This window comes from Lucilia cuprina, chromosome 4 (assembly GCF_022045245.1).
Source record: "Lucilia cuprina isolate Lc7/37 chromosome 4, ASM2204524v1, whole genome shotgun sequence".
In the NCBI taxonomy this organism is placed as follows: Eukaryota; Metazoa; Arthropoda; class Insecta; order Diptera; family Calliphoridae; genus Lucilia; species Lucilia cuprina.
The window spans coordinates 72,809,715-72,825,062 of NC_060952.1; the positions used below are offsets into that span (position 1 = coordinate 72,809,715).

The 15,348-nt window shown below is 30.5% G+C and overlaps 1 protein-coding gene across 7 annotated transcripts in view; it reads left to right on the plus strand.

Annotated features, from left to right (window-relative positions):
* Positions 1-10,293, plus strand: part of LOC111675459 (serine/threonine-protein kinase Pak) — a 29,442-nt gene extending 19,149 nt beyond the window's left edge. For 6 of the 7 annotated variants that reach the window (XM_023436225.2, XM_046949013.1, XM_023436224.2 and 3 more), the window contains 5 exons: positions 5,368-5,533; positions 5,605-6,228; positions 7,262-8,043; positions 9,825-10,043; positions 10,134-10,293. In XM_023436225.2, the coding sequence (XP_023291993.2) occupies positions 5,368-5,533; positions 5,605-6,228; positions 7,262-8,043; positions 9,825-10,043; positions 10,134-10,217 (1,875 nt within the window). In that variant the 3' untranslated portion in view covers positions 10,218-10,293. Of the gene's footprint in view, positions 1-273; positions 295-5,367; positions 5,534-5,604; positions 6,229-7,261; positions 8,044-9,824; positions 10,044-10,133 lie in introns of those variants that run through there. The other variant, XM_046949015.1, reaches the window with a different exon arrangement.
* The last annotated feature ends 5,055 nt before the right edge of the window (positions 10,294-15,348 follow it).

Below are 15,348 nucleotides of genomic sequence, written 5' to 3' on the forward strand. Positions count from 1 at the left end.
GCTTTTTACTGAATAAAACAAAAGAATACTCCTTACATTATGTATTGTAAAAAAAAACAACATAAAAAACAAACAATTTAAAATTAATTCAACAAAAAAAACATTTACAATAAAAATACATACCCAACAAACTTTAAACAAAAAACATATTTAAAAAAAGACAAGGATATTTCTTTGTTATTTGTATATTATTTTTTCGTTTTTTTCTTTCTTTTTTTTCAACAATTTTTCTCTACTATATTAAAAAAAAATGAATAAAATAATTAAAAACAAATATTTAAGCTGCCAATGAAAGTAAGTATTTGGTACTTGTTATATTTTTACTTCATCTCTTATAAAAGTCCTTTTTTTAAATGTACACTATCCTCCTTTCTCTCTCGTCTTTGTCTCACCAAACACATACAAACATTCATATTTACATTAAACATTCATTAATTACAATTATTTACCTTTTAATGAATATATAACTATGAAATGTGTTAATTTATATTATTTTGTTTTTAATAAATTACTTTGTATAAATTTTCATTGTTTTATGTTAAAATTTGTTTTCCTTTTTTTAACTTTTCTCCTCACTTGTACACATACACCCACTAAAACACTTCACTACATGTACTCTCACTCTTTTTCACTACACACTGGCTAATTTATAAAACATTTTTTCAAAAGGATTTGAAATTTTTTAAAGTTTTAAAGCAACAAACAAAAAATTGCCATAAAACTTTGTTGTGTTTGTGTACTCTTTTGCAAATAAGTTTTATAATGATGGCAGTTGTTAGCTTTTGTAATGTGCTTATTAGGTCTAAATGCTTTTTGTTTCATTAATGTAAATGTTTGTAAATAATTATAATCTTTTTTTTTTTTTAAATGAACAACTTTAAACGTCATGTACTTATAAAGTTTGTTTTTTAGAATTGTATAATTTCCACATAAACAACCGAACATATTAGAAAGCTAATTTTCAATTGGTTTTTTATGTTTAAAACGGAAAACTTAATAGAGTAAAAACAAAAGTCTCATTGTACTTATAAGAATCTACAAAATCTTAAGTTGGTATTGAATACTAAATATAATAATTCTATCTTATTTAATAATAAAATTTTAGCATTTTTGTAATAAATTGGGTCCTTTTTTGTTTTAGTTTACTTTGCCAAAAATATACGTGTTTGTATCTACTTATTTACTGTTTGTTTTAGCGTGGTCGATAACGACCACTCATTTCTAAGTAAAAGTATGGATTCACTATTGGTCATTTGTGCCGATCTACACTTGGAAACTTTTGATTTTGTGTAAGAGAGAAAGAAACAATAATAATATTATTACAATTTTTCTCTTTCTCACACACAAAATCTAAAGTTTCCCAAAAAAAGTTTCCTAGTGCGGACCGTCACTTACTATATAAATTTTTTCTGGGATATTTATTTAAATATTCGATGGATTTCGACATTTGTATGTTTTTAAATCTGAATCTCCAGTACTTTACATCTTCACTCATAACGCTAAACTTCTAAAATGTCTGTTGTGGTCTCTTAAATAAAAAGTTATTGTTCTGATTTCGGAAGAACAAAAACTTAATATTTTTCATCGGTTAAAGTCCGCCTAAATCTGTTCCAAGTTAAGCCTAGTTTAACAGAGGAGTAAGAAACCCGTCCTTAGAGTCACTCATCGCAACAGTCTTATTCATCATCTGTACCTTTTAAAGCGGGTTTCTTACTCCTCAGTTAAACTAGGCTTAACTTGCTGTTAGATTAAACTCGAAACAAATTTAGGCAGACTTTAACCGATGATTGTGTTTTTCAGTTTTAGATTTAAGCTCAGTTAACTTTGTTAGTATTGCCAACTTTTCACTCAAAAACATAAACAATGAACAGCTGTTTTTTGTAAATAATAAATTTGTAAAAAAGAAAATTGCCATTTACTTAAAATATTAAGTTTTTGTTCTTCCGAAATTATTATTTTATTGTTTTTGTTAATTGTGTTTTCTCACTTGAGAACTTGAGTTTAATTGGCCAATTACACTCAGTTAAACTAAGATAATAAGTAACTTTACTGATAACTGAAAAACTCGAAACATATATTAAACCAGGTTTAACCAAAGACTGCAGATTATCTTTATCAAAAAAACTCGCCCTTACTCACTGTATTCATGGATCCATACTAATGTTATATAGTTATTTTGTTATAATAATACTTCAATAATAGTTTGATTTGTATCCCAAATTTAAAAAACTTTTATCGAAATAGGGTAAAAATGTAAATGTAAACTAAGACCTTAGGAAATGCTCAATTTAAATAAACTAAGTGAAGATTCTAGCAGTGGCATATTTTCCGATATTAATAAAGCATTGACGTCACTATAAGAGTGGATTTTAATTAATTGTTTCATTCATTATTCAGATTATTCATGTCAACATACTAAGTACTGTGAAGCATAGTGCTTTTCTCTAAAGGGGTGCGATTATTAGTAACTTGTGAAACTCTCAAAGAGCTGGCGTATTTGACAGTCCTTCCTTTGACAGTCGCTAAGTTAATAGAACAATAGAAGCTAACAAAATAATGCGTGCTAATAAAACTATAAATGTATAAATTTCGAAGGATTGGTTAATATGAAGCATTCACCAAAAAGGCTACAAGACTAATGGCTCTGTTTTTATTTTTCTGAAGATTATATAATTAAAGACGATGTCTTAAATTGGCCCATTATTTCACCTGGTTTTCATACAACATAACCCCCCGAAAAGGGCTTTTGAGCTCATAATTATGTTAAAGCTCCTATACAAAGTCCCTCTTAGAAAAAATATAAACACTAACATCACGATGATATTCAGCTCAAATAAATATTATATAAATTTTAAACCCGACATGGGTAATATTTAGGGCGGGTTTTTGATTTAGACATCAAATGCCAATTTATAAACAGATTAGTTAATCTAAAAATAAATTGATTCTGATTTACGATGATGGTGATTTAATGTTTTTCAATACAAGATTAAACTTCGCAGTGTTGCCATACAAAACAACAGAAAACATCGTTATCAAAACAACGCATGTTTTATAGAAAAGAAGAAGAAAATTGTAAATATAATATGAAAATCAATAAAAACTTAAATTTAAAACAAAGTCCCTATAATTTATACTAATCGAAGTCCCTATAATTTATACTTATCGATAAATCAATAACTTTTAAGTTTATTTTAGAAAAAATTATATTAATTTTTTGCATCAGCTGTTTACACTTCTGCATTTCTTACTCAAATTGGGCGCTTAAACTAGCAAACAAAATTAACTAATTGAGTACTCATAAACAACTTTCAAGGATTAATTTTAATTTAATCCCTGATCCTTCACCTAAAGATTAGCAGTTAAACTTACGATCTATGTACATATGTATATTAGACCGACTCACTCTGTGTGGAAAGCAAAAACGTGTTTTTGTTACCCATCTAAAAATTTACTTTGCTTTGTTTTATGGTGATTCCGAAAATATTTTAAGTCGCCTAGGTTACACCCTGCTACATCTCCTAGTTCATAGTGGATTCCTATACCTAGCCATTTCAGTCTCAGTCTCTGTAATCTTTGACAGTGGCATAGAATATGCCCTACTGTCTCCAGTTCTTCTTCGTCCTCACAGAACCTGCAAAAATCCTGTGTGTACCGACAACATTACCCCTAAAGGCTCCAATTGAGCAATGTCCGGTTATTACCCCTACTAAAATCCTTATACTTTTCCTGTCCAATCCTAATAGCATTCTGGTTGCTTTTGGATTAAACTTCGGCCATAATGTCCTAGAAACCCTACAATCCAGTCTACTGTACCAGGATTGGTTGGTGGAGTTTTTGAAATATTCGGAAATTAGCCTATAGTAATGACAAATGGGGGGTTTTACCGAACCGACCCTTCTATCGAGCTCTAAATCCGAATACTGTCGAGCCAATTCATCTGCAATCTCATTTCCCTGTATGTCACAGTGTCCCGGTACCCAACACAGCCAGAATGTGTATAACCTGACTAACCCTTGCAGCTGTTTACCAAGCCAGAATGTAACGTTTTACACTGCAAAGCTTTAAGAGCTGCCTGACTATCAACATAAATCGTCATTTCCGACCGCCTATTAATGTGTGCCTTAATAATATTCACGGATTTCCAGATAGCCAGGATATACGCTTAAAAGACTCTACATTCGTCCGGAAGTATGTAGGACACTCTTATGTTGTTATCTACCAAATAAACCCCTGCACCTGTGCCAGAGTCCATCTTGGATCCGTCAGTGAAAACTGCACACCCCTCAAACAGTACTTCGGATCCTTCCCACTCATAGTGATTCCTAGTAGGAATCACCCTCAATAGTCCAGGGTCGTAACCAAATGATCAGAAATACCCTCCGTACTTCCCTCAATTCCTCGTACAGTTGTTGTTGTAACAGCTAAAACTATACAATAATCTAGTTGGGGGTTCTACATCACTGTCCAGGCTTAAAATTTGGGCTACTTCAACTGGATGCGTCCATAAATCCATTGGGCAGAGTGAAGTAGGGTTGGCTGAGCAGTTGAATATGTGATGGGTATCATGAGGACCCAGACCACATGCAGGACATTCGTTGGGGACGGCACGGTCTATACGTGACCAGTAGGCATTAAGCCTGTTGCTCCATCTCAATCTTACTTCTGCCAGAACTACTCTTGTTTTCCGCGGCAGGTTTTCTTCCGTGTCTGCTATGGGCGGTGGGCGACCTCCAAGTACGACATTCATGCAGTATCATGCGACCGTGGAATTAATAATAAAAAAATGTATTCATATTATATAATAATATCATCTTGCCCCACTGTAATTATTTTAATACATAGATTAGTTTATCTTTAATTGGTTTTTCACGGTTAAAGTTTCTAATAGAATTTTTTACATTGATATTTTTGATGTTGACAAATTTTTGGATTTTTGTTGACCATTTTTTTTCACATATTTTTGTTAAAACAAATAAATTCTACATTTTTGTTTATTTTAACAACATTAACACACTGTGCATTGTAATACATATTAATTGTTATTATCATTATTGTGAATTCCATAAATGGTTATAGAAAGTACATGTGTATGTAAAAACATATTTAATTATTATTTTTGTATATTATTTATAAATTCATATATACATATAGTACATAGGTGTAGTTTTATACAAAGCTTTCTGCTGCTAGAGCGTGCGAGCGGATATCATATTCGTATTGTAAAAATGAAACTCCTCTTCGATCATTTTTTAAACATACATATTTATTTCCAAAGAATTTTTTTTTGCAAACAAAAATTTTAAAACACTTAACATCGATGGAATGTTTTAAACATGCGTAAATATTTTTTGTAAATCTTTATAGGGTATGCCAGAGGCCTGGGCACGTTTGCTTATGAATTCAAACATAAGCAAACAAGAGCAAAAGAAAAATCCTCAAGCTGTTTTAGATGTGCTCAAATGGTTTGACAATACAACCAAACAGAGGCCAAGTTCCAAATACATGACAAATGCCATAACAACACATTCGGGTAAGAGAGAATTATTTTATTTATTACAAACTGGATTGAAATATTTATATTGATAATTTGTTTAAATGCAGGTTCTTCATTAAGTCGTGTTAGCAGCAGTAGTCCCAGCAGTACACCTACCGATTCCGAGTTACACGGCTCCAATAGCGGTGGCAATTTAATTGGTGTCAATATTGGCAGTTTAACTATAGGTGGTGGCTCCAATTCCAGCAATGTTGGCTTAAATAACTCAACTGGTCTAGTATCTAGTGGTTTAGGTAATCATCAACTACATACACCTCATCATCTTCAACAGCAGCAGTCGCATCATCAACATTCTCATCATCATCAGCAGCAGCAGCAACATGGTCAACATCATCAGCCTGCAACAATTAGTCAATCGCATTCATATAATTTTGGTGGCAATACCGCATCATCTTCCTCACAACATTCGTCAGCCAATGAGGATGATATACTCGGTACACCACAACCACCACCGCCACCTATAGCCTCACGTCCCGAACGTACGAAATCTATTTATACACGTCCCATTGAAGAAGTTGTACAACCTGCTGTAGCTACTATAATACCACCACCAACAGCGGCACCTGCCACCACACCAACAACACCGCAACACAACAATTTAGCTCAGCCTCAATTTAAGACACCAACACATGTGGCCGCCTCAACTTTAGATAAGAATAAGAATAATGCAAGTAAGTTGAAAATCATTCATATTTTTGTTTATGTTTTTCTATTTTAATTTTGTCATCAGGTATTTATTTGTTTTTGTATATAATTTTGTGGAAACAACAATATGTTTTATATAAAGAGCAACAATTGAATGTGTGTGTGTGTGTGCAAACTTGTGTAAAATTTGTATTTCCGTGTATAAATATTATACTTTTGATGCCTTTATCAGATTTTAAAAGCTTAGCATTTGTTGCAATTTTACTTTTTCCGCTCGTTTCACAAATCATTTTTATATTTGTTGCTCTTTAAAAACAATTTGTTTTAGTGAACTCACAAACCAAAGTAAACTATGTTTATAATTGCTTTTGTGTCTTTTGGTTTGTGTCTTCGCTTTTAAAATTTTAATCCTAACAAATTGCCTTTTATAATTGAACTATATTTTTAAAACTTAAATCAATATATTCTCCGTATGTTATATATTTTATTTATTACTAACTGCTAACGCTAACGAAAAAAAATAACAAAAAACTATCCACAATCACAACTAAAACAAATAATCAAAAACAAACAAAAATAATCTTTTAAAATCAACCACTGCTACAGCAGCAGCTGGCTATGAGGCTGAACTAACGGCAGCTTCTCAAACTGACACTACTAATCTTCTACTAATGACTACTACTACCACTAATAATACTGCTACTGCAACAGCTCTTAGTGCAACTCCTAGTACTAGTAATCAATTGCAATTTATTGATTGTAATGCTACAACGACAACAACTACAACTAATCATGATTCTTCTGCTTCCTCCTTTTCATCGTTTCCCTCATATCATGATGATATGACAACATTGCCACCAATTTATTGTCCTTCTTCATCGTCTTCATTTATTGAATCGATTGCGATGCCAACACCACCTTTGCCCACACCAACTGCTGCAACAATACCACAAACTGTTACGGATACGATTGTGGATGTTCCTACCATAACAACTATAACACCGGCTACACCCGATAACATTGAACCTGCTCTAACGACAACACCAATTGTGACCACAGATCTGTATGCACATGATACAAATACTAATAATTTAACTGCGGTCTCCACTGCTGGAGCTAATGCTACTGCAGCATCGTCCAATGCGGCCTCACCTGCTCAAGCGGCTACCACAGGAGCCGCCACCACTACCACGACGCCAGCAACAACTACGACAACACAACAACGATCGGGCGCTACGAAAAAGAAGAAAATGTCTGACGAAGAAATACTCGAGAAATTGCGCACCATTGTCTCGGTGGGTGATCCAAATCGTAAATACACGAAAATGGAAAAGATTGGACAGGGTGCCTCGGGTACCGTTTATACGGCCATTGAATCTTCCACTGGCATGGAAGTGGCCATTAAACAAATGAATCTGTCGCAGCAACCCAAAAAAGAACTGATCATAAATGAAATTCTCGTAATGCGAGAGAATAAACATCCAAATGTTGTCAATTATTTGGACAGTTATTTGGTATCGGAAGAACTGTGGGTTGTTATGGAATATCTGCCGGGCGGTTCACTGACCGATGTGGTAACGGAGACGTGTATGGATGAGGGTCAAATAGCGGCCGTATGTCGTGAAGTTTTACAAGCTTTGGAATTTTTACACTCCAATCAGGTCATACATCGTGACATTAAAAGTGATAATATTTTATTGGGTCTGGATGGTTCAGTTAAATTAACTGATTTCGGTTTTTGTGCTCAAATATCACCGGAGCAATCGAAACGCACAACAATGGTGGGTACACCATATTGGATGGCACCGGAAGTTGTTACACGTAAACAATATGGACCGAAGGTAAGTCTTCTATATGTATATTTTGTACTATTTTGCTTATGTATTGAATGAAGAGTTGCCTTTTCAACAAACGTTTACGTCAACAACTAAAAGTCACTTTTTTCATCTTACATCACTTAATGTTACTTAATGCGCCCAAAAGTTACATTTTTCAAAAAAGACACTTTCTTGCCAAAAGTAAATTTTTCCTCCAAAATTTCACTTTGCAGCTAGTTTTTTACCAAAATTACTGCATTCACAAATGAATTTCGGGTGAAAAAGTCAGTTTTAGTGGAATTGGTGACTTTTGGAAAAATGTTACTTTTGAATAAAAAAAAACACTTTTTTGGGAGAAGTGACTTTTGGTGAAAAGTCACTCTTTTCACCAAAAGTCACTTCTCCCAAAAAAGTTTTTTTTTATTCAAAAGTAACATTTTTCCAAAAGTCACCAATTCCACTAAAACTGACTTTTTCACCCGAAATTCATTTGTTTCTCTCAAATTCATTTTTTTACAAAAAGTGTATCTTTATTAATAAAAGTAACTTGGTGCACCAAAAGTCACCTTTCACAAAAAAAAAAAACATTTTTTCACAAATTCACGTTTTTCCCACCGAAGTCAGATTTTCACCAAAAACTATCTTTATCATCAAAAGTCACATTGTTTTCATCAAAATCACACTTTTCACCAAAGGTTTTTTTCTTCAAAATTCTTTTTCATAAAATAATCGCATCATTTTCCGCTGAAAGTATTTCGTTTTGAAATGCGAACGTCCATAATTGAACTTTTTCCCCATATGAGGTCCCTTTCAGAAAATGTCTCATTACTGGCTCAGAAATGCGTATACAACAATAAAATTCAATATAACAAGTTTTGAAAGGATCAAAATCTATATACAAACTTTTTGAGGATCGGACTAAAGATTATTACTAGATCCTCATCAGAAAATTACTTTAAAGATTATTACTAGCTCAGAAATGTGAATAAAGCTATGAAATTCGGCATAAACAAGTTTTGTTTGAGCCAAAATCAATGTAGTAAATTTTGTGAAGATCGGTTTATAATTTACCCTGACCTCCATATGAGGCCCTCTTTAGAAAATTACTTTAACGCTTATTACAAGCTCAAAAATGAGAATACAGCGATGAAATTCGGCATAAACAGTTTTGAGCCAAAATCTCTCTAGTTTTGTAAGAACCAACTATCATCATGATTATACTCTTATGATAGATAAATTTATGTTGCTTATCATGTCGTTGAATAACTTCATGCATATTGGTCTAGTTCTGAGAAATTGAATGAAAAATATCAAAAAAAGGATTAAATAACATTTTTACAAAAACCACAATATCTCGACAACTAGAACTAACGGGAAACAATTTCATAAAAATTAAATTTGAACTCAGCAGGTGGAAATACATAGGAATCAGTTATTTTTATTTAAAAGGCATTTTCAGTGTTGTGTAGTAAAATAACAAAAGCATCGATTCATAATAAATTCAAAGTTTATTTATAAGAAAACAATTGTTTGGGGCAATGATTGATGGTGGGTCTATAAGATTCGGCATGGTCGAATATAACGCTCTCACTTTCCCCTCTGAACTTATAGTTACATTTTAAAACAAAATTTCACATAAAGTAAACATTTTCGAGATTCATTTCCCATTCACGAAAAACTTCATAAATAATTTTGTTTTTTTTTTTTTTTTTTTTTTTTGATAAATTCACAAACATTATTTTCGATCATATTTAAAAAATACTAATTTTTCCTACAAATAAAAAACAAACAATTAAACATTACAGGTCGATTTATGGTCTCTTGGTATTATGGCCATTGAAATGGTTGAAGGTGAACCTCCTTATCTTAATGAAAATCCATTGAAAGCCTTGTACCTCATTGCTACTAATGGCAAACCTGAGATTAAAGAAAAAGAAAAACTCTCACCAGTATTTCAAGATTTCCTCGATCAATGTCTCGAAGTAGAAGTTGATCGTCGTGCTAGTGCAATGGAATTGCTAAAGGTAATAAAACATCACTTACTTAACAAACAAAATGAATTCAATTTTATTAATACAAAAAAAAATATTTTATTTTAAAATTTAATTTTACAGCATCCATTCTTAAAATTGGCCCGTCCATTGGCCAGTTTAACTCCGCTTATTATGGCGGCTAAAGAGGCCACCAAAAACAACTGATTAAAGCTACAAAATCATTGATTTATGTTGAAATTATTTTCTTAAGTTGTATGTTTTATTTCAAAAACAAAACAAACATAAGAGAAAACAAACAAGAAAAAATATTTAACAAAGAAAATTTATAATAATAATTTTACATTTTCTTATTATTATTAAATATTATTATAATTTTGATTATAAAACATTAAGAAAAACATAACAACAACAAACAATAAGAAAACAGCAACAAGAACAACAACATTAACATTATATACATATTTACGTATAATTATTATTATTATTAAATATATTAAATAGTTATTATATACAATAATTAAATAAAACATTTAAATTTAAAGAAAAGGAAATAGTAACGAATGAAAACAAAAATGAAATTATATTGAATAAAAACAAAAAAACATAAAATCATCTTTATATTATTAAAAAAAATAATAATAATAACAAACAAAACATTTATTAAATATTATTAAACTTATTATGTATTAACATTTAACGAGAGAGACAAAACCGAAAACAACAAAATAAATAATTACTTTAATTATATTATATATATATTTATAGTTATATATACATAAAAAATAATTATAAATTCTAAAAAAAAACAAAACAAAAATATAATATTAAAGCAAAAAGGCGTTAAACACCATGTATTTAAAAAAAAGATAAAAACAATAAAAAATAACAACAAAGAATATTAATATAATACGACCTTTTCTGTATAATCCCTCCTTTCATTCTCTTCTCTTTACTCTTTTTATAATTGTATTTTTTTAATAATCAACCTTTTAAATTGAATCCTTTCTCCGATTTCCTTTAATTTCTATTGCATTTTAAGTTTAAATCTTAAACAAATATTTTTTAAAGCTAAATTATTATAAAGTTTTCTTTTTCTTAATTTTTTCTATATTTTTTTTTATTAATGACAAAAGAAATTTTAAAAGAAAAATAAATTTTTTAAGTTTAAAATAATTATTTTTTACCACTACCAATTATTTAATTGTAACAATAATATTTTTTAAAGTAATAAAGCATTTTAAATGCTTTTTATTTTCATTTTAATGACAATTATATTTTTTTAATATTATTATTTTAATTTGAGACTAATTATTAATAAATGAAAATAATCAATAAAATAAACAAATAAATTATATATTTTTTTATTAATACTTCAGCGTTTAAGGACGGTTAAGGATTACATTCTCATTCTCGTTTAAAGTCCGCTTAAATTTGTTCCAAATTCAATCTAATAGCAAGTTAAGCCTAGGTTAACTAATCTGAAAAACACAATCATCGTTTAAACTTCGCCATTATTTGTTTATATTACAGCTAGTTAAGCCTAGTTTAACTTTGTAATTAGAATCCCACCCTAAGTATTAATAGTGACATTACGAAATGTATATTAATGAGCAAAACTGGCGAATTGTATTCGATTGATCTCTTAATAGCCCATTAGAAATAACAAATATTTTTATAGAGCCGACAGAATACTAATTATACCACAGATTACCACGTCAAAAGCGTCTAGGCATTAGAAATACCGACATTTTTGGTCAACATTTCAAAGAATTTCTCTCCGAATTTTGTTTTTTAGGATAAACCGACAAATAAAATAATTAACTGACACCTCTGCCTGTTCCTTGTGACAACTTCCAGGTTATTCATTTACAAGTTTTATTAATAATATACATTTTAATTATACCCTACACCACTTAATGGTTCTGTCTTTTAATGAAGTACAGCAGGGATATACATTAGGTTTATAACAAAAAATAGGCCTTATCACCACTTAGTAGCCAGCGGAAGTAGTTTTCTGATAGCGAAAACTTGTTTCTCAATTCATTTCAGTGCAAAAACCTTCACGGCAAATCGATTTTCTAAAACCATTCTCAAACAAATTTTCATAAATTTTTAATAGTATAAATTTTTGAAAGCGGGGTAAACCGCTGCCCTACTATGTAATTCGATTCGAATGAAAAAATTTCGAATTTATATGTGTTTCGAAAACTTTTTCTTTCGAATCAAAATACGGAGTAACCCCCCCTGTTTATATCGAATATTTCCAGTTTTGTTTAGTAAATTAAATATTAAAAACTTGAAGACATTTGCGTAGGATACTTTTTACACTCGGAAAAAAGTAATTTTTTTCTTCGAAGTACATTTTTATGCTGTATGTGAAATGGATAGGGCCGATTTAAAATTTCATATGCATATGTCAACCAACTGCCATGACAACTTCTATAGAATTCATTCTGACTAAACTGACTATTTAATAAAATCGATGTATATCGAATGACTCAAGATCACTTACTGGTCTGATTAAGGCTTAGCCCATGTAAATTTTGTAAGCATGGTACAGGTCGCAATTTGATTGCTATTGGTACGTTATTGTATGGAGCTGAAACCGGCCCAGACTAGGCTTCAGGATAAACTATAGATTAGACTATAAAATTGTCTACAGACAACATTATAGACTAAACTAAACTGTAGACTAAACTATATGCTATATTATAGACTAGACTATTGACTACTTCAGCAAAACTAAACTATGGAGTAGACTATAGACTAGATTGTAAAACTGCATTAAAGACTATTTAAATCATATGTACTTTTCAGCACAAAGACGAAGCCTATTGAATGTGATTGCTATCGGTACATTATTGTATGGAGCTGCAACCGGACCAGACTAGGCTTCAGGATAAACTATAGACTAGACTATAAACTTGTCTGTAGACTACATTACAGACTAAACTAAACTGTACACTAAACTATAGGCTATATTATAGACTACTGACTAGCTACTGACTATGACTTGTCTACAGAATGTGCCTAGACTATTGATTTGACTGTACTAAAGACTAGACTACAGACTAAACAATAGATTAGACTATAAACTCATCTAAGACTAGACTATAACTATAGGCTATGACTAAACTATGTCTTCTTTATAAAGTATGACTAGATTATGGACTAGACTAAACTATAGACTATATAGACTAGACTTGTCTAGGTTATGATAAGACTATGACTTGACTATAACTAGATTCTGACTAGACTATAAAAAATACTACAGACTTTAGATTATAAATTATAAATTTGTAGTTAATCCTTTTAAAGAAGTGTTAAAATATAGGTTTAAAAATAAAAATACTGATTCAAAAAAAGTATTTTCGATATAGCATATAATATATCATGATCATACCATTCAAGAACTTACCTAAGAAACTTCGGATCCATTTCGCCAGTTAATTTTTGAATGAATTTGTGTCAAACTTGCTTTATATCTACTTAAATACTAGCAAAAACTAAGTTTAAATTGAATCATTTAAAAGAGAACATTTTGTTTAAGATTCCCATACAATTTGTAAGAAATTCAATGTAAAAATGCTAAGATTGTAAATTTTATGAAGCTTTTGAACGTTTGTATTGGAACAGAGTAAGTTAAAATAAACCACTTAATTTTCATACACAGACTAAAGTTATTGTTCAAAAAAGTGGCGATGATATCAAACCCATAGCTTTTCGAAAGAAATTCAAAATTACAAGTTTCATTTCTTTTAACTATATAAAACTTTAAAATGTTTTTTTATTATTTTTTGGATTTATCTTTTTTAATATAGTTTTAGTGAGTTTTAACCAAATTTAACCCACAAAAAAAAACCTCTAAATTCATTCAAATTACACAATATTTTTTTACCCAAAAACTAAAAAAAAAAATAAAAATAAACAAATGAATGTCTTCAATAGTCTTCAATAATATAGAAATAGTGATGATTAGTGTAGACATGTACTATAAAAATAATTATACTAGACAAACAATTAAAATTAACTTTAAAATAATTTAATAAAAAAACGCAAAACACATAATAAAGATTCATAGAATTAATAAGAATAAGAACAGTCCCTTAATATTACAAAGAAATATTAAAAACAAAATAATAAAAGCTGATAGAATCGATTTCAAAAATAAAATCTGTGCTAAAGAATTTAACAGAAACAGCTCAGCTTTTATTAAAAATGAATGAAACATTTATGAAATAATTATAGAAACCATAGAAAATTATGAAAAAATTAAGAAAAAAAAAACTATATTTTAATAGAAATAAAGAAACATACGTTGTGCCTAAGCATCAATCAATACAACATTAAAGAAAATAAATCAGAAATTTCAAAGTCCCCCTCAAATAAAAAAATATATCGAGAAATTAATATTAATTAAAAACAAGTAAGAGTTCTATATTCGGCTATGCCGAATCTTATATACCCTTCACCATAGTGTATTTTAAACAGTTTTATAAATTAAAAATATTTTTTCCGACTAGGTACATTATTAAGTATTACACCAAAAGCAAAACAAAATGAACAACAACAACGCTAAACGAAATAAAAACAAAATAAACAACGCAATAAAACCAACCTACATACAAATATACGAACAGAATTCACAAAAATAAAACAAAATACACAATTCAATGACGCCAACAGCATCCAAACATACCCAGCAGTTCGACAGGACAGTCCCGAACTGACCACTTAGCCTACCACTTGTGGTGGCCCCTAGCCACCTGTCTACCCAGGTGACCGACCATTTTAACATAGGCTTCTCCTACGAGGATGTCAATCCTCACTCTACACCCTACAAAGAGACAGTAAAGAGACGATTGCCTCCGCTCGCGCTTACAAAGTCAAACGACTGTCTTCATTCTCGATTACAAAGAGTTTATTTGTGACGAAAGACCAAAAACATACGAATTAGAGTCAGCCAGGTGGTAAGATATTAATGGAACTAAAATTTAAAAATTTCAAGTGTCTAATCTCCAGAATACTATGGGACAATAATGTGACGATTGACCCAAAAGTTTTAAATTTGAGTCAACCAGATGGTGGCATATTAGTAGAAAATATTAATCATTTCTCCAAAATATGGTTAAAATAACTACTTTCGAAAGTACAACAAAAAAACAACTTTTAAGAGTATAATCTCTAGGTTACTTGAGGAAAGTAAAGAGACGACTGTCTCCGCTCCCACTTACAAAGGGGACACTAAAGTGACGACTGCCTTCATTCTGGATTACAAAGGGTACATTCGTGACGAATGACCCAAAACATACGAATTACGATCATCCAGGTTGGT